The sequence below is a fragment of the Ictalurus punctatus genome, chromosome 7, assembly GCF_001660625.3.
Source record: "Ictalurus punctatus breed USDA103 chromosome 7, Coco_2.0, whole genome shotgun sequence".
In the NCBI taxonomy this organism is placed as follows: domain Eukaryota; kingdom Metazoa; phylum Chordata; class Actinopteri; order Siluriformes; family Ictaluridae; genus Ictalurus; species Ictalurus punctatus.
In genome coordinates, this window is record NC_030422.2 from 12,550,370 (window position 1) to 12,574,571 (window position 24,202).

Here is a 24,202-nt window from a genome sequence, read left to right on the forward strand (position 1 = left end):
AGGTGAAACTGAAGGCTAAAACCAAGAGTATATGTTCAGAGCTATTTATAGTTTAAACAATCAGTCTACCAGGACACACCCGGGAAACAAGAAAGACCTGTCAGTCACATGTTCCAGTATTTTTGCTCCCATACAAATTGGGTGGTCTGATACAAAATGTGTTATGTTCTATCATGCTTAACACATCTACATATAAATACCAGAAAATAAAAGTTGATATTCTAAACCCTATTCTCATATTCATCTTTTGATCTCAAACCCAAATACCTTCAGTCTACAGCAAAAACAACAAATTAATTGGCCTTGGCATTCCCAATAGTTTCGGAAGGGACTGTATTTTGATGACCCAATGGTTGTGGACTGATGGGGTTCGGCAGATTATTCAGTAATTGCGCACAAAATAATAGCGTGGGGGAAATAAGTATTGAACGCGTCAACATTTTTTTCAGTAAATATATTTCCAATGAGGCTATTCACATGAAATTTTCGCCAGACTTTGGTATTAACTCAAGAATTCTACACATATAAAGAATATGTGAATAACCACATTGGAAATATATTTACTGAAAAAAAGTTGATGTGTTCAATGCTCATTTCCCCAACTGAATCTGTTGTGAGATGATTGTTGACTGTGAAATCATAGAGAGCATCCTCAGCAGCTATACAATACTCTGGTGTAGGAACTGCAACATCTCACACAGCAAGACTCTATAGCATTTAGCAAATTTACAGGAAATTTAACCATATGGATTTGGGAGAAGGTACTGGAGCATCCAAGATATAACTGTGAAACTGTAACAGCTTTCTTTCACAGCCAGTCAGGCTTTCCCTTTCCCCCCAAATATTCACTGCTCTAGTGTAAAATCAAATATGCAAACTTCAGACACTAAACATGTCTTGGCTGATTAACTACATATAGAAAACAAAAAAAATGGGTTAATGTTTTGTTATATTTTACTCATCCTTGTCCTCCAGTATTAGGCCAAATCTTACCTCGGACAAAGACATAGGCTGAGTGTGTCTCATAGCCAGACTTTGTGATGACTCGGAGAGTGTAAAGCCCCTCGTCTTCTTTATTGAGGTGTGTGAGTGTAAGAGTAGCTCTGTCCCCACTCCAGTGCATCTGAATCCACTTAGATGGCACCAGCAACTTATCTAACACATATACACAAACGTATAAACCACTAATGAACAGTGAAAAGTTTTTTAATAGATTCAAACATTCAAACAATCTGTAACCTTAAAGTTGAAAGTTAAAAACTAACAATTGAAACCAACAATTAATGAAGCTATATCTGTTTTGGGTGAAAGTTTGTGCACTCACCATCTCTGTACCACTCAATCTCAGGCTGGAAGCGTTGCAATGATGGGTAGATGATAACAGAGCAGCCCAGACTCATTGTCTCACCCTCACGTCCAAAAGACACACCAAACTTCTCTACAATATGTGTTTCGAAAGTCAATCCATACTCCAGGCAGGGCACTAAGACACACAAATTAATAAGAACTCAGTGCAAGTAGATCTGCAGATAAATATACTGAGGTCCACAGAATCACTAGAACACTGATAGGTGAGAGAGTGCTCCACATCAGACTTGGTGAATGTTACCTGTGCAAAAATGACATTTAAATTATGGTAAACATTGCAGAATGATGGTTAGGATACACATTAGTAACAACAGGAAGTAAAAGTTAAAGTGAAGACAATAACATAAATTCAGGCTTTATTGCTCTCAGCTGAGTTTTCCATCTTTTTTTTTATTTGCGAAACATAAAATAGTTCACTACAATAGATGTTTTAAAAAAAAATTATGCAGGTTAAAACATGATTTCTTCTTTTTAGTGCACTAATAATCAGGCACCAATAACAATGTTCTATGTACTTTTTAACTGGAATAATGATTGTATTATAGCACACTGGAATATTTCTTGTATTGTATTTTAATAATGATGGTCATTTTACAAAATTTAAACTTACATTTAAATTTTTTGCAGTGAAATAGACATCACTTTATTACTTATCAGTGTATTCTGAGGATAATTTCCTGCAATTTTAAATAATTGTCCTGTAATTGTTTGATAAGCTAAAGAACAGCTCTAAGAACTAAGAATAACTAAGAAACTGGGGGGGGGGCACTATAAATAAAATTATTTAGTTAAACATAGTGGTGGGCAGCATGGTGACGCTGTGAGAAACATTCCAAGGTCCTGTCCTGAGCTTAGATTACTTTATGGCTGCATGTTCTCCCTGTGTCGGCATTGGTTTCCTCCTGGTTCTCCAGTTTCCTTCCACCTCCCAAAAACATCCAGGCAGGCAGACATCCTACACTAACTTGCCCTTAGGGTCTGTTCCTGAGATCCATTCCAACCCTGACCAAGATAAAGTGACTGAAGATGAATGAATGAATAAATAACATTTGGAAACATTGCAAACAACATATACAACTGCCACAATATACACAAGGAAAAATCCATGAGAATCCATGATATCAAGAAGACAGAAATGAATACAATCTAAATAGAGCAGAGACAGCTGTCATGCAGACATTTATAATCATATGAAGGACATCGTATTCAAAATATTAAAGCTACAGTGCATAGGATTTTTTGTAAATAATGAAACAGATATGATTATTGTGTCGGGGAGAAAAAGATGTTAGATGATGATGTTCCTAAACTTCTGTGAGTCGCTCTTGTCCTGTAATAATATTCTGTGAAAATTTGCATGCATACTGTATATCAGAGCTGAACAGAGATACGTCAAACATCAGCGTTCCCCAACTGTCTATCTTTGCCAGCTTTTACAGAATGAATGTTACATCTTAACAGATCATTTCTACTGCCTGTGGCCATTAAGAGGACAAAAATATAGCTCATGATAGCCAGCTACGGTGCAAAAAAATTCATCTTAGAAAGATATAATATCTATCTATACTCAAACCATTTTTTTTGACATACTGCAAAACATTATACACTAATTAAATAACAAAATATCCAGAGAAAACAGATTGGGACAAAAAAATTTTATTTTACTTTTGTTCTTTACAATGTATTTTAGCTAGCTAGCTAGTGTTAGCAGGTTATAGCTGCATCTGTCAGCTGTGGAGATGTGCAGAGCCTCAGAGAAAGCCCAACCAGAGATTTATATATTTTATGAAGGTAACTAGTTTACAGTGTAGGTGATGGGTTATTTTTGATACACCATGGCATCTGTAAAGCACGGTACTGCTGCTTGATCAGGCAGATGAAGTGAGAGTTAACCAGCTGATGGCAGCTAAAACAAAATGGGTTTTGTTCTTTCATCTAATGCTTACTGATGTACTCAAAAGTTATTTTATTCTCATAACACTTCTGTCATATTGAACTAAAACACACAGATACTTTGTCTGCACCACAAACTGCTAACTATTGTGATATTACTATTTAGGCACACTACTTTATGTGCCTTGAATTCTGTCTGAGTGTGTGCACTCCCAGCCTTGAGATTAATGAAGGAAAGTGCAGAAGAAAAGTGCAGCTAGAGAGAATACAATTCCAAAACCTTACATACTGTAGCTTAAAAAAATCTGAAAAACACCAATATCTCTGTAGACACAGAACCAAAACTATAGGCATCTGTAGTTTTTGGAGTTTCGGACCACTCCAAGTTTGAAACCAAGACTTCGATTAAGACAGAGTGGCCATGCAATATTGACCGGTGAGGACATGCAGTGCTTAAAGAACAGAACACAAAAACCTTTAACCCGGTTACCTTCAGAGCTGGACCATTTCTTATCTGCGCCCAGTACATGGGAAACAAAACAACTGTTAGCATTAGTAACATTAGCTTTTGACTTACTGCTGTACTGCTCCTTCACAGAAACAGAGCACAAAATCTTTCAAACTAATTATACAGTATTAAGATTGGACAAAAATAACACTCAACCATTGGAAACTTACAGAGTCTGGGAGCTGGGAGAGACTCATCAACTTCCCCTTTGAATCCTAAATATCAAAAGAATCAGAAGAAATCCTAAATATCAAACCAATTACAACGGTAAATAAATCAATAAAATGCTGTACATGGAAATAAAATAAAAGATGTTCAAAGTATTTTGTGTAAAATCAGATTGATTGACTTTTTAAATTCATTTACACATTTCCCTCAGGATTTTCATATGTTTGACAAATGAATCATTACATGACATGAATCATTAATCAATTCACAGAAGGTATCATTTTTGACATACGTTTGACCACGACAGAGGCAAAAGCTGAAAGCTCCCCCTTGCTGTTCATGGCAGACACACGATACTGGGCAGTGTCATCAAAGTCACATCTAAAATGACATAAAGACATGTGACATGCACATACATGCTGCACTGTGACATGGACATCTATCACACTCATTGAGTATGATTGTAAATCATCGAGAACTCTGTATGCCTGCCATATATCTCTCCAAATTTCAGAAGTTCCTAAATTAATGTTCAAGGACAAAATTAGACTGCAAGCAGTGATATCACCAGACCAGGGCCAGATCATTTTACCAGCACTGTAAACTTTAATGTAGCCCATGAACAATTGCTACAATTGATCTAGAATGTGAGATCAAATTTCTATCCTCATTATTCCTGGTGTATTTGCAGACTGTGTGTATGAGTGTGTAGACGTCAGACAAAGAGACAGATACCAAGGTTAGGAGGGAAGGAATGCCAATGATGCATGGCTTTTTTTAGGTGTCCCATAGGTTATGACCATCTGGCAGAGGAAGGTTTGGCTCATGTATCAGCATTTGCATGAACTCTGACTTATGCAGGACTATGATTACCATTTGGACAATAGTAATTTACAACTAAAACTCAGCTGATTTGTTTTTGTCAGTGTAAGGTCTAGCTGTGATAAGTACAGTCTTGGGTGTTATATTTTATGTGGTTGCTGGATGCCATAGTCCACAGAGATCTGTAAATATTTAGGATGTTTTGACATACTAACATGGCTGGAAGTGACTAGTGGATCAAGTAGTATTTGTGTATGTGTGTGTGCATGGGTCTGTGGGTGTGATTACTTGTTAATCTCCAGAGAGTGGACATTGTAGCTGCTCACTAGTTTGTACTTCCCAGGATGAGCCATTGGGTCAATGGTAACATTGTTCTTGTACCTGTTTGACAGGGGTGGCATGGAAGAACAATCATGACAGAGAGAAGAGAATTGTCAGAGAGGGATGGAAAGATACACATCAGAGAAACTTGAAAAGCCAGTCACAATTGAACAAGTATATTAGTCATGAGATGTGTGTCATAATGAGGAAAAAACTTGTGTTCATTTATACCACAGCTTCTTTACTGTATTTCCGTGTAGCTATGAAGCAAAGTGTTTGTACGCTACGCAACACATTTGGTGCATGTTCTAGGTTATACTGCTCCAGTGAGAAAGTGTTGAGTTATAGTGTTCTACAGGCTGATCCAATTTTATTTTAATTTAATTTCATGAAGGCCAAATGAAATAATGTCAATACTGATGTGTCAGGTGTATAATAAATGTGCATGTGCTTAATTATGGGTATTGCTAATAAAGTGTGTGTTGGTGGGGGTGCTGGGGAGACACCAGCCGGTTCAGTCATAAAACATGTAAAGTTGCACATTTCTGTACCTCGCTGATGGATATTTATAAGACATTTATAGTGTTTTGCACAAGTATTTACCCTCCTTATACTTGCAATTGTGGGACTGACATGAGCTTAATTTAAATTATTACTGAAGTGTGTCAGAGGGAATCAGTATTTGTTTGCTAAATTATTTACAAATAAAAAACATACAGGTTGTGATTGTGTAAGTATATTCAGTGGTAATTCTGGTGCAATGGCCAGTTGCCATCAGAAGTTACTTAAATAGTTGAATGGAGTCCACCACTTTGCAATTAAAGTGTCACATGATTTCAATATACAGACACATGTTCTTGGTAGGCCCCAGAGTTTTTTACAGAACATACCTAAACAAACAACATCACGAACAACAAGGCGCTATAAACACAAAACACAAGACAAAAACTGTGTTCCTGCCATGTTGTAATTATTGTAATTATGAGATTTCGACTTGTAAAAAGCATTCACGTCCTCGTAGAACTCATAATTGCATCATATAAACTAGGAATTTTCGGAGCGCTCTGACTTGTACCACCTGACCACTGCACCGTTATGCGGAAACACTCAAAATAGTGGCAACTGCTCTAAAAAAGAAAAATAAGAGATCAAATTATAATAAAGTTTATATTTTAAAAAATATTGTTTAATTTTTCATACTGCTATTACTGTTATTATTATTTTATTATTGTTGTTGTTTGTTTAGGTTTGCAACAGCACATTACCAATGCCTGCTTTATTAATAAACATGTTACAACATTGCACTGCTTTCTGTTTTCTTCAATGTTTTGTAAATATACATTTTGCAGTTCATATCAGCTCACAGTAGAACATCCGGGTTGTTGTCTAGTAATTACGGTAATTCTGACATGCCATGAATGCAGCCAAAGTTATGAAAAAATATCAGTTTTGGTTATAAAAAAGAATCCCAAACAAAAAATGGAAAGTAAATGGCACAACAGTCTCTCGATTACTTCTCTGACTAACACCCTCATTATCTGGTCATTGCCTTTTGAACTAAAGCTTCCTCTTGCCATGACTGTGCCATATTCTTTCCATTTTAAATAATTTGGAAAAGCTCAAAGGGTTTGGGGTAACTTCTTATGCAAGCCATTGTATAGTCAGTTCCTTATAAAAATCTGTTCACTTGAAGTAATTCATCTGGACTCAGTGTCCATGGTAAGAGTTTCCCATATAAACAAAAACAAAAACAAAACAAAACAATGTAGAGCCATTGGTCTGGATGATTAATTAATTTACCAGCCTAATTCATACAATTCATGATCAACTGTATGAAATCATCCACAAATAACAGTGTTCATCATGATAGACAGGAAGTAAGTATTTGACAAAGTTATCGAACGTTGCCATATAGCTAATGTAAATATAAATAATTTTAGGATTCATCAATAGCCTAATTATGTGGAACTCTTTCTTGTAGGCCATGCTACTTGTTAAAAGATGCAAAATAAGTTGCATAATCTGTTATCTGAATGTCAGTAATACAATGCTGTCATTGGTGTGTGTGTGTGTGTGTGTGCACGCTCACCACACAATCCGGGGCTCAGGCCATCCTGAAACCGTGCAGTGTAGCCGCACACACTGTTTTTCCCACACAGTGTGCGAGCGGGGCTTGATCACAAACTCTGGGGAACGCATCAGGTGATCCTCGTTCAGGCGCTTGTGGTACTCTTCGTTGTCATGAATCTACAGTCATGTGGTCACACACAGGCTTCATATACAGCTAAAACAGTGTTTATCAAAAATGCCATTTTATGCCATTTATACCATGCTCTTTATACTCTTACTACCAGTGCTGTTCAGCATGCACCATTCATATTCACATGTTTAACGTTCCACAAACATGTAAACAGCACAAACACTTTGACAGAGAATCATCATGCTTGTCTGTTGTTTATCTATCTACAGTATGTGTCGTTTCATTTTCTAATATGACTAGGCTTTGCTTTGATGTGGACACAACAGTTTTCATCATTAAATGTAACCCGATTCTCATCTGGACTTCCCTCCGCTTAGAACATCATTCATAACATTAGCACACATGCCAGAAACATCAATACACTGTTGCTGTGGTTTAAGAAACCTCAGGCATCTGGCACAAGGGTGGCATGGATTATTGACACTGTTAATCTGAATGAGTTGTGCTATACAGTTTTGGTCTCTCTCTCTCTCTCTCTCTCTCTCTCTCTCTCTCTCTCTCTCTCTCTCTCACATGATGATGTGTCTTGTCACAGGCTGAGCTTAAAAGTGTTTACTGAATGGAGACACTGAAAAACTTTCTAGTGCAGCGATGCAGAACTTCAGCTAAATCAATTAACTGTTTGTTTCATTATATTCTTTTCACATGAAACTACTTTTATGTGCTTGACTCAATGCTATAATTAGCATTAATTATCATCACATACTGTACATATCACATTCATTTTAGAGGGATTGGCTCTTATCAAATTAAGTAGAAGCCAATGCAGATTTGAGTGCATGAAACACCATACGACCAAAGCAGAATCTATTTCATGAAGCTGACCTATGGCATCAAAATGAGCAGTGATTTGAGGACAAATAATGAGTCAGATTCATGGATGAAAACCTCACACTCACTAGTCAATCAAAACACAAGACCTGAGTCAATACGACTTCCATTGTTAGGCATCAAACAGAATGTTATTGCAGATCTAAGAAGGATGATGACCATGAACACGCTCCTGATCTGCACTGACCCTCTTGGTGAGGGAAATGCGCTCTGCGGACTCCCTCATGACGGTTCTGCGAGACTTGTGTTCCACGCGTTCCATCTCCACCCCACTGGTGAAGAGGTCCCTGCGCGCCAGGTAACCAGCACTCTGTTTAGCCCGAGCCTCTTCAGTGTCTGACAGACCACTCGCAAACTCTTGACTTGGGTGGAGAAGGTGATTGGGAGAGCAGGTGTGGATTGGGATGTCAGTATAATGACAGAAGCATATATACTCTTATATACACACATAACATATTTGCATGGGAAAACCTTTTTCTAACTTACACATACAAGTGATGCTGGTTTTCCAGGTATAATATTACTGGTAATATTCAAGTTAAAAGTGGGACAGCATTCCCAAATCCACTGTAATCATTATCGTATCTGTGCCTGGAAAACCAGTATCAACAGATACCCGTGATTCCTGAAGTCCATTAAAGGCCCCTGTGTTTCCCTCATCATTATGACTATGCATGGTCTCATGAGTCCTGGCTCATACCTTCCCCTGAAGATGGGCACCACATAGCCTATAATCTGGTTCCCTTTGTCCACAGCCAGGTAGGTGGGATTGGATCTCTCCCCCATCCCATCCAGAGAGGTAAAGGTGGAATCTCTGATGCTAAAATACCCAAGGCAAAAATATTATATGAGAGTAAATGTCTGGAATGTAAAAACATGGTGAGGGAATATATAAGGAATGTTGGAGAGAGAAATGCAGAATTAGGTATTAGATGGGTGAGGGAGGGGAGTAAGTTGATGCCCTTTAGTACTGTTGCCTAAAAGTGATAGCGATATTTCCCAACCAAAATGGTGGAACCCAAGCATTTAAAATAGAAAAATAAAAGTGGGAAAAATAATTTGTTTTTACATTACACTCTGGTATTGATACAATAATCAGCTTAGTAACCTGGTTTAGAGTAAATATACTATACTGTACTTATTAAAACACAAACCAGCCAGCACATTTGAAAGAAGTCCACCATCTGATCTCTAACTACATACTATTTCCAAGGTCCTATATATGTTTAATCTGTTGCATTGCTCTATTAAGTTGTACGGTCACTTGTGAAACAAGTGAGTTGGCTTAATATCAATAATGAAGTGTCTTAGAATGGCACAAATAGAGAAAAGAGGGCTTTTCCCCCTGCAGTATTAAAGATTTAAATACCAAATGGTTCTAAAATTATGATGGAAAATTTGGTGCCATATTATTTACTACCTAGCTTGTCTATGCCTCCCTCAAAACAGCTTAAAAGATATATAAATCATTGAGAGCATACAAACGCACATATCAAACCAAATCCTAGATTCAGCACCATTTAGCTCTTTTCCTGGGTTGTAAAATTGTTATGGCCGTGGGGAATTCACACTACATATTTTTTCCCATGATGGCTTTATGCAGAATGTGCGTAAATTGCACTAAAGGATGCGGCCATATGTCCAGTCCCACTTTCTGCCATTAAAATTCTGTTTTGATTCATCATGTGGTTGCTGTGCACGGTGAGGCTTAATTTGAACAGATATTTGTTAACTCTGTAAGTTATGTGTAAAAGCTTATCTTTGCACATCTCTCTGGCAGCTCTAGGATTTGAAATCAAAACATTTTAACCACTAAGAACACACAGAACCTTGACCACTGAGCTACTACTCTACAGTAATGCATTTCTATGAATTGAGTATTAAATTAATCCCTTAAACTTCCAGGACCTGTTAGCAGATCCAGATTTACATTCATCACTCTCATAACTATATATCTTTCCTATTAATTTCACTGTATTTACTAAACAATTCAAGGTAGTTACTGATTAAAATGATTTACAATTAATAACTGAACAATACACCTATAGGTTAAACGCCTAAAACATGTTAAGTTCCATAAAATTCCTCGCTTTCAGAGGTGTTACTAAACAAGTGATTGAACAGCATCAACAAATATATTTGATTGATGTCCCATATTATTGTGATATCCTGAGAATGAGTTAAATGTTAACTTCTGATTGGCCTCATCTGGTTGTGAAAACAAATTGTCAGTGGGATTTGTTTTTGTTTTTTTTTTGTCTTTGACTCGATATTTCAATTTCCCTTCCAGCAATGCAAATGAAGCTTCTCCCATACATCTTTTGCATCTCTGTATCAGTGAGTGGGTTCTTATATTTTCCTAAAGTCCAGGCTATTCATAATAAGTATTCTTTTGCTTGCTCTCTCGCAGACATGGAATATATAAGCACTCTAGAGCCTTAAGTTGATTTATTTTATTTGTCCCGAGAGCAAAATTTCATGCATATGTCAGTCTGCATACAAACAATTCAAAATCAAAACCAAATTCAACAGTATGCACCCAATCACACTTTTCATGAAATCCAAAGAAAGGAAGTGAAGGTGAAGTACCCAGTCAAATCTAATGACTGCTAGACATGTTCTTAATTTCACTTAAACAAAGATAGAGCCCATGAATACGAGATATGTTCAAAAGACTAGCAAAAAAATTAACAAATTGTAGTCAAATTCCAATCCAATCCAACCCTTTAAATATAAAACTAAAATCCTCAAACCAAACCTTTTACCAAACCAATATCAATGCTATTGATGTGAAAACAGACTGGACAATATTAAAGGTGTTTGCGTGTGTGTGTTTTGTGTGTGTGTGTGTGTGTGTGTGTGTGTGTGTGTGTGTGTGTGTATGTATGTATATATATATATATATATATATATATATATATATATATATATATATATATACACATACATACACACACACACACACACACACACACACACACACACATGCACACACACACAACACACACATGTGTATATATATGCCCTGTACCATAACAAGGTATTATATATCTTTACCATTCATCTAAATCATCCCGAAATCATTTACAGACGACCTCATAATCCTAATTAGAGAGAACAAATTAGTACAAAAAACCCAACATACAGTATCTTAGTCAAGAACACCTAAAGCTGAACTAGACCTTTTATATAATAAAAAGCTGTCAGACTTAATGATACTCAGTCAAAACAAACGTGTAGGCTTTAGCAAATGCACTGTTTGGGTATAATAAAAAATCCCCCATCTAACCACAGCTATAAAATCAAGTTTAAACCTATACTGTGATGCCACAGACACAACCAGGATTTACACTGAGAGGTTACAGCTTATAATCACAACATGGAGGACAATATCAACACCTGTAGATATTCTCCATCGTGCAGGATTTACACCACATGATAGCAACAGTGCTTTCCTGGACCAGCAGCAACAATAACAAGACATTTCCATGCGTAGTGTAACTCACAGCTAGTCTCGGCCTCAGGTTGTGCTGCACTGCTAACACCTGCCTCCTCCAGTCCCTGGTTAGCTTGCTCATCATCTTCCACTAATTCTTCACCTTGATTCTCCTCCTGGCTTCATTTGAAGAACGTTTGAATACATGGGACATGTCTGAATAAAGATGCCTATCTCTCCTCTTTTGCGTTTGCATTTACTACAACCACTTCTCTCACTCATTTTGAACTAGGACAACTCTCACACTCCCCCCAGGTTCAGTGCTGGGTTATTCACACTTATTTACACACACTTGCGCTTGATCCATTATGTAATTTTGTTTAGATTTTTAAAATATCATCGTGCTTTTTATTGGTTATACATGGTGTCATTATCTGAAGGCAGTGGTTTACACTAAGTGACAATTGCGATACATTCTATATTTACACTAAGTGACAATAAATAACGATATATACTATTTACACTAAGTGACAATAGCGATATAGTCTATTTACACTTAGTGACAATAGCGATATATTCTATTTACGCTATATAAAAGTAGCAGTTCTTTGCAATAAGTGCAAATAGTTGTTAGATGATATTTATACTTATAAATAGTGGCAGATACTATTTACACCTCAGTATTGTTGTACATTAAGAGGATGCAGTAATAACAGAGTGTAAATGACTATATTTATTACAATTATTAAATGTATGCCACCTTATGGGACAAGAAAGCCCTCCCTACACCTACCCCTAACTGATAAACACTTTATTATTAAACAGTCATTAGGCACTTTATTTCCACTTTTCAAATATTTTTATTGAAAATAAATGTCTGGTGACGGAAAAGGGAGAAGAACGAGTTCGGTAAAAGGCGGATTCCAACTCGGGTCGAACATGTTAAAGGCTACTTTCAGCCCCCACAATCCATACAGACTACACCACTGTAGACGTTAAAGGGAGCACGTCATTTTTTTTTTCTTGTATGGCCCAATCAGTCATTGCCCTCTGTTTTCAGCAATGTAAATAGTTAAAGAAAAGAGAAGAAAAGAAAAGACAAAAAAAAAATTTTTCCCCTCGCTTGGGCCCCAAGTGCTCATGGACCCCTGGTCCCGTGTCCATAATTCCCATTGGATAATCCGGCCCAGTACACAACTAACTCTTCGCTTATTCACAAACTCATCCTGAGCCAGACCTGGACATGGCTCTGGAATAAATTTGTAGACAAACATTCTTGCACTCTCAGCAGGCACCACCAAAGGAAAGACAGAAATTTGTAAATCATGCAGGATTCACAGACAGGTTGCTTGGTTTTAGATGAATTTAGATGAATATTTAGTGGGAAATGCAGGGAAATGCAAGGAAGCAAAGAATGATCAGCTAAAATTAATTACTGGGTCAGTGATAAACTGGACCAAGGAGATGTTAAACAAGAGTTTAAGGATGGGACATGATCAAGTTGCTGGATTTCTCTCCTTGGTTTCTTACCCTTTTGTGTTGGTTCTGTGGGCGGAGTAAGCACTGGAGCTCTGCTGGTACTGGCTGATTGTGGACTCCGCCTCCCGGCTACGGTAGGCACGGTCATAGTGACGGTGGTGCTTCTGGTAGAACGGGATCGATCCAGACATCGCCTTCTCCTTATAGCTCAGTGCCTAGCTTCTGCTCTGAAGTTCTCTTACACTGAAGTCTTAAAAGTGTCTACACACAAATTAAGTGAGTTCGATTATATCTAAATAAGGAGAGTATTATTGTTATTTTATTTTATTTTTTATTTTATTTAATTAGTTAGAAACCTCGAATTGTCAAGTGTTTATCTGTCTTTCACTATGATACACTGCCTTATAGTGTTTAGTCATAACATAGTTATCTTTTTGAAATGTCATTATGTTTAGGTTATCAGTATTGGATTTATACAGTTATCAAATGTTCTAATAACAGATGAATTTATGACATTCTACAATGTGAAGTTACTCAGACAAGTAGTTGTGTCTGGGGGATGAGTATTGCTTAACTTATCAGTGTTTTAAATCAGAATTTAGTTGGCAACTCATTTCATTCAGAGAGCCTGTGAATCCAAACCTTTGGTATAAAAGTTCAAAGTTCAGGAAGCACATGCAAAAGGACCATGATGCACTGACAAAAATCATTTTGGCAAAATCATGCATCATAATAAATGTAATATAATTCTCTGAGCATCTGACACAACAAACTTTTTAACCTTTACACATAACACTCCAGAAACAATTTCTACTACGAAAGAAAGACCACACACAATCATGCTCACCTTATCCAAAGCTCTGTGGGCTGAAATCAAGTCAGGTAGCATAGAGGTACAAACAAGGCTCCAGGTCCGAGGGAGGATCAACAAAGCTCAAAATTCACGCAAAGTACTGTGCAGTGGAGAAGCAATCTCCAACAACCAAAATAATACTGAGGCGGGCAGACATGCCTCAGCCCCACGCGAGACCTTTTATGGCCAGAGAGGCGTTAAATATAGCTCTAGCTCAGCTATCCCAGTCACACAGATAGGCTACTAATTATCAGGGTATAGGTTGATAAGGTAATCATGTGGAATCACTTACTGAGGTCAATTAAGATCATTTATGTTATTTACGAACTGATATATGGGATTAATCTGACAATTTATCAGCCTTTAAATAAAAAAAATCTGATGGAAAGAATCATTCTCTCCTACACACCAACAACAAGTCTCTCACTACCTGTGCTCATACCTGTGACACACAAATATTTCCCCAAATGCTTTATTTTCCCCAATACTGTAACTTCTTTTCCCATGACCAGAACTATAAACGTATCTGCCATTGATGGAACTAGAAGACCATACTGGAGAACAGAGCTTTGTTTCGCACTAACAATAGCCATGCTATTGTTACCTCTATTACGTACCAAAGATGTCACGTAAGTGTGTGTGTTTGGGGGGGAAAGTGGGGGTTGGTTTGCTGTCAAGTCTATTTGATTGTATTTTGGCTTCAGTTCTGCATTTCCCTTTAACAAAGTTGAGACAACATTATGAGTTCCAGAGGCCTTTTCTTACTGTGTAAACATCTATTATTTTGTTTGAAAAAGCACATAAAATGGCTTGTTTAGAAACTGTGAGTATATATGAACAACCTAATCTAAAACCCTTTCACTCTCCTCTATCACCCATATAAAACATAGCTTAACCATAAGCCATCTGAATGTACACATGCCAATAGATGCACATAATTTGTTTGCCAAACTGCAAGGCCTCTAAATATAAAAAGATTTACTGAAGAGTTGTGATGGAGAATTGACAAATCATGACATCATTTCCAACAAGACCGTTTCAAAATTAAAATTTTGGTGCTAAATTGCGCTCAGGCCCCAGGACCTGTTTTTAGCTTTGTCCTGTTTATCTGGGATATAAATATATTAGAGATACCAAATGAACAGTAAGTGCACAGATAAGATTTTTTTTTTTGTTATAGAAAGCTTGCCAGAAAGGTTCATAAGGTTAAGAATAGAGATCCTACAGGGAGCAACAACAAAACAAAACAAAACTACATCTCTTCTTCTTCTTCTTTTGGCTGCTCCTCTTAGTGGTCACCATAGTGCATCATCTATCTCTATTATGGAAATCTGGTTTATTAACCGCATGTTTGATTTGGCACAGGTTTGACACCGGATGCCCTTCCTGACACAATCTTCCATTTTATCCGGGCTTGGAACCAGTGCTGAGAGTGCACTAGCTTCTGCAACCCCAGTGGCTGGATTTGGTGCCAAACATTGGGCTCAAACCCACAATCCTTAGAGTTGCATGCTCTACCGACTGAGCTTGCCTGGCACTCCACTTACTACATCTCTACTTGAGAAAACTTATGAGCTTAAATGATGTGGTTGAGTTTGAGGAACTGTCAGAGCTGAATTAACAGACCATGCTGACAATGCTGGCACTTCTAACTCTGGGTTTTTGTCCACTGTTTCCAGGGGCATAGTATTAGGGTTCATATTTACTTTAAAAAGAAAAAAGCAGGTGGCCTGCACAAGTCATGTAATGGATATGAAATATATACCAGCAGTTCAAAATATTTTATATTTTCAGTTTTTCCAATTTTCATGAAGGGTGCCAGAAATTCTGGAAGGCACAGTAATTCATGATGAAATAGAAATAAAGATAATAACAGGAAAGACCACTCATTTATTGCCATTTCCCACCTCAACCTTTTTTGGAAGTGATGTCTACTGCCATGTATACTGAATTTCACATCACATCAGTATAAAAACCAGGGGTGGACAATACTTGACTAATTGTGCAACATTACCATACTTAAGTATTATTTTGGGTGTATTTATTCTTTACTACAGTATTACTGAAATTGAATACTTGAACTCTTTTTTTTACTACATTTCCAATCATTTCCCCCCCAACTCCTTACATTGATATTTAGGCCTTAAATAAGTATGTATTATATATCTCAAAGCTCTCTTCTTCGCTCATCCAGGCAATGATTGTACACTATAAATCAATCAAATGGTCTCAGTTTAGCTTCCACTCATTTCAGATTCATTTCAATCCAATTTGTCATCCGCTATGACTTTCTCATGTTACACAATATATAGTTAATACTCTAGCTCTCTTCGCACTTTTGAATATAGACAAGCCTCCCTAGAAGGCACGAACTCCATCTAATATGAAAAAGCATGTTTAGGTAAATTTAGCTAATTTGGTAACACTAACTGGCTATAGTTAATTAAGTTAGATTCAAAATAAATAAATAAATAAATAAATAAATTACACTAGCATCAATTCCAGCAGCTGACAAATATCAAGCAAAATGTCCTACTTGCTTAAGAAATGTTTTTGCAAAAATTAAAACATTTAATTTTAATAATTGAGTACATTTAAAAGTAGCAACTTTTTACTTTCACTTGACTACATTTTTGGCTGGACACTTAAATTTTTTATTGAGTAAGCTTTTGACACATTATCTATACTTTCAGTATGATTTCTCACTACTTTGTGAACCCCTAATAAAAATGATCAAGACTTCTGTGACTGTACTTGAATGTAATCAAAATGCTTCAGTGTGCCTCAGTGTTTAGTCTCCAAACCTGATCCTGGATCCTGATTTCAGGTTACTGTCTGAGTAGAGCTTCTGTACATAAGGGTGTGCATTTCCTCTGGGTTCTCTGGTTTTCTCCCACCATCCATAAATATGCAGGTAGGTGGATTAGCCACAGTAAATGGCTCCTTGGTGCAAATAAGTGTGCATAGTGCCCTGCGATGGACTGGTGTCCCATCCAGGGTGTGCATTCCTGTGTCGCAGCTATTGTTCTGAAGACCCCAGTAAGTGGTTACCGAAGATGAATGAATGAATGTATGGGTGCATTACTGTGAGAACAGATGGACAATTACTGTATGGTAGGAAGATCTTAAAATCAAATGTAAGTCATAGGCCTGTATATACTCCAAAAGTGCAATGAGGGAAACACCCCCTTGTCATGATGTATCCGTTCTTGACTGTCCTCAGCAACTGATATATCTTTTCATGAGATAGATGACCATACACTTTCCATCACACAGGCGAGAAAAATTCTTCTATTAATATCAGAAAGTCTAAGCAAGAAGGGAAAAAATACATCATCCTACACTGATGTACAAAAAAACAATCATTCACAAGATGATTGGTGGAAGGCAGCATTAAGCCAGACGTTGACAACCTGAGGAATGACAGGCCTGAATAGTCCCCTCCCTTACTAAAAAGTGAATCTTTTGTACAGCTAATCATGAAATCTAAGGAGGTTGTTTGTTTTATAAGAACTGATGGTTGTCATATAACAGACAACATTATTGATGTTGGCTATATGACAAAATTGACATCACTGTGGCCTCTCTGGCGCTGTAGCCATCTGACCAGAAAGGTCTTCTTATTTTCTTTTTTTTTTTTAAAAAAAACAATAATCACATGTTTTGGTCCCTTCTTCTCCCAGCTCTAAGATTATCTAATAAACTATTACATTAATTTAAATGATCCCACGCATTCCATTTAGATCTATTGTACAGCAAGAGCAGGCATTTCAATGACAAAGCCTTTATACAGTAACTGTTCTTTTTTAATGGATCTTGGCGGAGCTGTTTTATGCCAAAATTCTTGCTTCAAGTTTTTTTGGTATTGCTAAATGTTTTTTTTTTTTTTTTTTTTTTTTTTTTTTTTTTTTTTTTTTTGCTTTGCACACCAGTGTGTACTATGTACTGTGAGTACAGTAAAGCCCATACAATACTGCATGTTCTTACTACATATTGTGCATTTCTATGTGCTCAACACCCTGTGGCATTAGAGTACTTTTCTGTAAATTTAATGTAATAAAATATTTAATCTGTACTGTATAGTCACTAGTTTATTGCTGTTTGGATAATATTGTATTTCTTTTTACAAACTTTCAATTATAAATTAAAATGGTATATTTCTACCTTATGGAATGTACTTATGCAGCTACGATTGTTTAGGCAACCATGGTGAAACAAACAAACAAACAAAAATAAATCAATGCAACATGTACAACATGTGCTCTGTCAACATACAGTGTAAAATCAAAAGATCACAATTAAAGTGTAGTTCATTTGGCTATGTATTCTTATCAACACCTAAACTTGTTTCTTATGTCTTGATATACTCATGGGGGAAAAAAATCTGTGTATAAGCTAGTTGTTTTATTCATCTTCAGTAAATGCTTTATCCTGGTCAGAACCGTGGTGGAGTAGTTTTGGTCTCCATGTGGAAAAGATTCCTTTATGGTTGAATAATTGACCGGAAGAAATGCCACACTGGCACATGCACCACCCGCTCTTGCATGTTTGGTCTCACCTGTCCCCTTTCCTCACACATAAGCCTTTAACACTCATCCTACCAACGTATTTAACATACAAGGACTACCGACTGGGGTCCCTGGGGACCCCAAGAATAAACTACTGTAATAAACAACCATCATAGCAAAATGTTAACTTATTTCTTCTTAAAACATTATTAGTTATGTAATTAACGTTATCTGAAAAAAGCAAGCCGATTATTATTATTATTTTAGGAAATTTACGGTTAATTTGCATATTATGTAAAATGAAAATATGAACTTTTCTTTAATACAAATTGCAGCTTTTATACCAAGTACAATCCCCATTAGTACTTAAAAGCTTATTTACCATCCTTTGATTCTGGTATTTTTTAGTTTTCACTAATTTCAAGTAAACATTATTTGTGTTATATTTATATGGTGAAACCAACCAGGTGTAACCAGGTGTATCTCAGCGTATTAGTATTCAGTGCGTAACTGACACTTAGACACCAATTATAAAACTGGCACTTCTGCATTGTGTAGACGTGAAGCAATGTCGGCGGGGAGTCATTCAAACGCGACACAACAGGCATCGTATCATCTCGGTCTTTTAATCACACCTGATAATACATATAAGCAGCCTCTTTGAGTGAATCGCCCATACACTGTGCTCTAGAAAATAAACATGATGTATGATGGTCACCATGTGCTCTCATTTCCATTAAAACAAAATACAAAAAGGAGGGTAAAACAACAAAAATAAATCACACTTGTAAGTAAAATAAAATTATACATACAAATTAAAATGAGTATATATGTATATAAATGATGATTTAAATAAAGATGAAATAAGATTTTCGAGAACTCAAAATTAAACCTACCTCTCCCTTTCAATTAGACTGCAAAAGGGAAGAGGAGTAGCCAAAACACGAAATTAAATACAAGCAGGTTTATTCACTCTACCAAACCTAGTAGTGAACTGATTTTGGAGTTAGGGTCAATTGCAGGAACATGTCAACTTGTAGGAACTGGAACAGTAGGTGAAAAACTACTGGCTACAGTGTCTAGGTCAACAACAGACAAATCAGTCTGTGCTTCAGGGACAGTTTGAGACGAAGCTGGGATACAACCCATGAAGCAGTACGGTCATCATCGAAAACAGCTAAGTGAGAAACATCAGACATAGACTCTGCTGGTGACAAGCCATCAGTTACAGGTACTGCTGATTGACTCAGGTTACATACAGATTGAAAAGGTATGGAACAGGGATTACTAACATCACATCTACCAGCAGAAAAATTCAACTCTGTTTCAGGTAAAGGGAGAAAGTAACCTGGCGACAGGAGATTCCGGTGTTCGTTCATTACCAGATCTGTCACAAATCCTATAAATGTGCAAGGATGGTTTGGGAGCAATTATGGAATACATAACAGGTTCCCATTTATCCACAAGCTTGCGCTTACCTCTACCACCTTTGTTAGCAACAAGAACTTGATCACCAATCAACAGAAGTAATCCCTTGACTCTCTTGTCATACTGGCTAGATTGATGTTTTTGTTCCATAGAGGAATTCTTTTGAGCCAACACCATAGCAGACTGCAGATCACTGACAAGGGACTGAACATAGTTATTGTAATCACAGACTTTATATAAAACTATAATGAACTTTCCTTTACTTTTCCACTATCTGTTGTTACCCAGATGAGGATGGGTTCCCTTCTGAGTCTGGTTCCTCTCAAGGTTTCTTCCTTTTAATATCTTAGGGAGTTTTTCCTTGCCACCGTCGCCACCGTCCTGCTCAATTGGGATAAATTCACACATTTAAAATCTGTATCCCGTGTTTATATGTTTCTGTAAAGCTGCTTTGAGACAATGACCATTGTAAAAAGCGCTATACAAATAAAGTTGAATTGAATTGAACTATCACAAAGGACACTTTGGAACATGAGGTCAACGGGCAATCTCGGTACTCTTCAAACATTATGTAAAAAAGTACAAAACCAGTTGTTTTGTGAACTGTACAGTTATACACAAATGTCATTGTATGTACTAACTGTGGCCACTTCTGTTTAGATCTTGATGGAGGGGACCGTAGCATATTACCTAACATTCTGGTTCAGTTTCACCATTCCCCATGGGGTGATATGGGGAAGTGTGTGACTTGTCAATGCCAGCTAGATCAAGGAGCTCAGCAACCAACTCACTCTCAATATTAGCTCCCTGGTCTGAATGGATACGCTGAGGGAACGCATAAATGCAGAAAAAGCCATCCCACAGTTTTTTAGCAACACTTGGCACACTGGTAATGACTTGCTGACTGATTTGCTGATGATCCCTTTCTCTTCCATTTCAGAAAGAACCTCTCTCAGCTTTTGGTCATGGGCAGGGGGGATACGGCGATAGGGTAACCGGAATGGGCATTCATCGTACAGACTGATTCTGCGAACGAAATCTCTTATCTCATCACAATCATGCCTATCTCTGGAGAAAATATCATGATAAGACATGACAAGACTAACTCCCTCTTCCATGACTCTGAAACATCACAACCACCAATATCAATATCTTCCAGGTTATACTCTTTAAATAATTGCACAGGGTTGACAGAGGAAATATGATTAACGGAATCAGAATCAGGGACATCGCCATTAGGTCTGCACAAGCTCTGCATGACATTAACATCTTCCACAGCCAAACAAAAAGGCACATCAGCCAGCTTTGTGTTACGGCGAAGGGTTATTGGGGTCTTTGTAGGATTTAAAACCTTCATCGGCACCCATTTATTACCCAACATAGGAGTCACTACACGTCTGACAAGAACATGACAATGCGCTGCACGAGAAGTAGTCAGTTCCATGATGACCATGCTTCCTGGGAAAATAAGAGCATTAGCAGGTAATTTACTCCAGGCAAGATGCTCACACCTAGGAAGCAATGTGACTGCTTGACATAACTTTACTGTGCTAAACTTATCAGGCTGAAGAGAGCCAGACCAATGGGAAATGCAGCTCAAGAGTTCAATAAACTCCTCGCACTTAGGGTTACCATTTTCACAGGAGATGAGTTCCCAGTACTTTTCTTCAGACTTCATCTTCCGCAAAACACATTTGATGACATTTTAAAGCACACTTTATCCATCATGCCGACCATCTGCTGAATACTAGCATTTGGAGCAAATGGAACAGGTCTAGGGCTAAGCTGATTAGATGAACACAGCGACTAAAATGACAAGGGTTCTGGTTGTTTCAGAGAATTGGGTAAGGGATCATTACAGACCGTAACAGTGTTCTGATGGCAAGCAGGCATAGACAACGAGTGTGGCGCTCTAGCAGAAGCACTTTTCTGGTCCCTTTGATGTTTATCCGGCCGCTCTTGAACTTCAGCGGCACTCCACTGTTCAGCAGGCTTGAACTGAAAAGACATAGAAAGACCTGGATCTGGACAGTGTGAGATAAACATCATAACAGCTTCAGCTGCAGGGTCCTCAACAAACTTGTTACGCCTACACATTCATCAGCTACATCAATAGCCTTATTAAGCTGAATTCAGTAGTCCATAGGACACTCCTCTGCCCTAGGAAGGGTGTTATATAAGTCAGCCATAGGCATATTAGAATACGCCAATTCACTGAATTCTTCAGTATGTCAAACACTGTGCCAGGGAGCACTTTAGCAGTCAGCTCTGGCTTGACGTTGGAGGTTCGATATTTGCAGATATGTGGAAATTAAGGGACTGTCTCTAAACTTACATACAACATTGGTATACTAGTTTCTAACTTCAATAGCATTTGAAGGGAATGACTTACAGTCACAAAACCAGCTGTAAAATGTTTGACTAGGTGTTAGGTATGACACACACCTTTTAGATTTTTTAAATTTATTCAAATAAACCATGAAATCATATGTAAAATTTGACATGAATTTCACTACAAAATGGGCTCATCACAAAATATACCATAATTTAAAGCTCAATAGCATGTGAAGGGAATGATGTACAGTCACAAAACCAACTGTAAAGTGTTCATCTAGGTGTCAGCTAAAATGCACACAAAATAAAGGTTGAATAAATGTAATTTGAATTGAGATTTATCAGTTTGTACATAATGTAAAATGAATTGTATTCACATTGAACTATGAACACCACATGCAGTTTTGGCATGTGATTTGGCTCATGCTTTGCTCAGGGCATCCTGGCATGTAAGAAGAGCAGCAAACATTTGCTACTTTCCTGTCTATGTTTCAGGAGCAAAGGCTACACCTTTCTCGAGTAGATTTTCCAGCCGATCATTGAACGTCCACAGCAGCAGGTGGAGTTTTCCTGACTCCCATGATGGTCATTGCTGTTCGGCTCGGGGCTTGGAGCATGGCAGTATCAGTTCTCCTATTCATGTGTGGCATGAACAAGGCATTCCCCAGCTGTCTCAGGTAGATCCAGCGATGTCGGCCACGTTCTGAAAATTTCCAATCTGGTAAGTTCCCGCTCCAGATGATGAAGAACATGCTGCATCTGTGTCTGCCTCCTTCAAAATGACTGACAGAGAGCCCCTACCCCTCTGATAATTAAATTATGACCTATGGGAAACATGAACTCAATAAATAGTTCCATTTATTAAAACTGCATAGGTTTTTGACTGGGGTCCCGGACCCTAATGCCTTGGTATTTTTAAAAAGCACTAATTAAAACAGAAACTGAAAACAATGATATGAAGTCATTAGGAACAAATTGATTAACAAAGTCATGAAAAATTGGAATGATAGAACAAAGTACACCTCATGGGTCTTCAAGTACCCCAGTCAGTACGATGAGGGATAAGGAATGAAATGACTAACTAAATAGTCTATGAACTGGTTTGGGATTTGTGTTACAACAATCCACTGCTGAATACATGACGGCACTTCTGTAGCTCAAAGCATCTACAGTGAAGCTTTTCTTTTTGTCTGTATTACATGTTAAATATAAAACAGTATAGTGTTTGTTACGGATCGAAGTGCTATACTGGATCATCTGTGCTTTTAAAACGAGAGGAGTATTTTATATATACTGTAGTGTATGTAAACGTTTGAAAGTTGGGCTGTAAACCATAGGGTTTTGCTAGTAGTTGAGCACGAGTAAGAAATCATATGTATTGTAGCACTGAAAAAGCATTCAGTTTGTTTTACATGGAGTGCTGCTGTTCAGATTACTGTGGGAAGAGTTTTGAAAATGCTTGTTACAACAAGTTGTGTTGTGTTTTACATTTCTTCACTCTACTACCTTATTAGCCTCAGTTTGGCTTTTTTTTGCCAGCCATAGTCCTAACAAGGACATTTTGTATGGAAATGTTAAGGAAGCACTAATAACATTTTCAAACCGATAGATTTCTTTTCTTTTTTTTTTTTTTACCCTGAATAATATTTCTGTGGAATTTTTGTAACTGAAATAAATGTTAAAATAGGCAAGGGGTGATTTAGAGTCATGAAAAAAAGATGCCAGACAGAAACAGCTGTTTTTCTAAACGCTCATTGTGTTGTTCCTGACTTTTGTGTCACAGCACCTTATATGGACATTTTGAAGAGTCTACGTAGACCAGACTTTGGACGAGCTTGGATGAACTAAGTCACAGCATACAGGGGTGTTCGTACTGTGAGCATTTAGATCATTTTTCCTAGCATCAGTGGAAATGATGAGAATATTTATAAATGCAAATAAAATCAGTATCATACTTGTTGTACGTTTTGATTAAAGCGTATTTCGTGTTTTT

At 37.3% G+C, this 24,202-nt stretch overlaps 1 protein-coding gene across 5 annotated transcripts in view; it reads right to left on the reverse strand.

Moving 5' to 3' along the window:
• The window catches only part of myom1b (myomesin 1b), a 40,579-nt gene extending 26,488 nt beyond the window's left edge, over positions 1–14,091 (reverse strand). For 3 of the 5 annotated variants that reach the window (XM_017471623.3, XM_017471622.3, XM_017471625.3), the window contains exons 1-11: positions 13,934–14,091; positions 13,138–13,347; positions 8,872–8,991; positions 8,359–8,533; positions 7,170–7,327; positions 5,048–5,140; positions 4,230–4,318; positions 3,940–3,984; positions 3,752–3,775; positions 1,325–1,483; positions 994–1,155 (exon numbers count right to left, since the gene is read on the reverse strand). In XM_017471623.3, the coding sequence (XP_017327112.1) occupies positions 994–1,155; positions 1,325–1,483; positions 3,752–3,775; positions 3,940–3,984; positions 4,230–4,318; positions 5,048–5,140; positions 7,170–7,327; positions 8,359–8,533; positions 8,872–8,991; positions 13,138–13,277 (1,165 nt within the window). In that variant the 5' untranslated portion in view covers positions 13,278–13,347; positions 13,934–14,091. The remainder of the gene's footprint in view (positions 1–993; positions 1,156–1,324; positions 1,484–3,751; positions 3,776–3,939; positions 3,985–4,229; positions 4,319–5,047; positions 5,141–7,169; positions 7,328–8,358; positions 8,534–8,871; positions 8,992–13,137; positions 13,348–13,933) is intronic. The other 2 variants (XM_017471624.3, XM_017471626.3) reach the window with 2 other exon arrangements.
• Between the last annotated feature and the right edge of the window lie 10,111 nt (positions 14,092–24,202).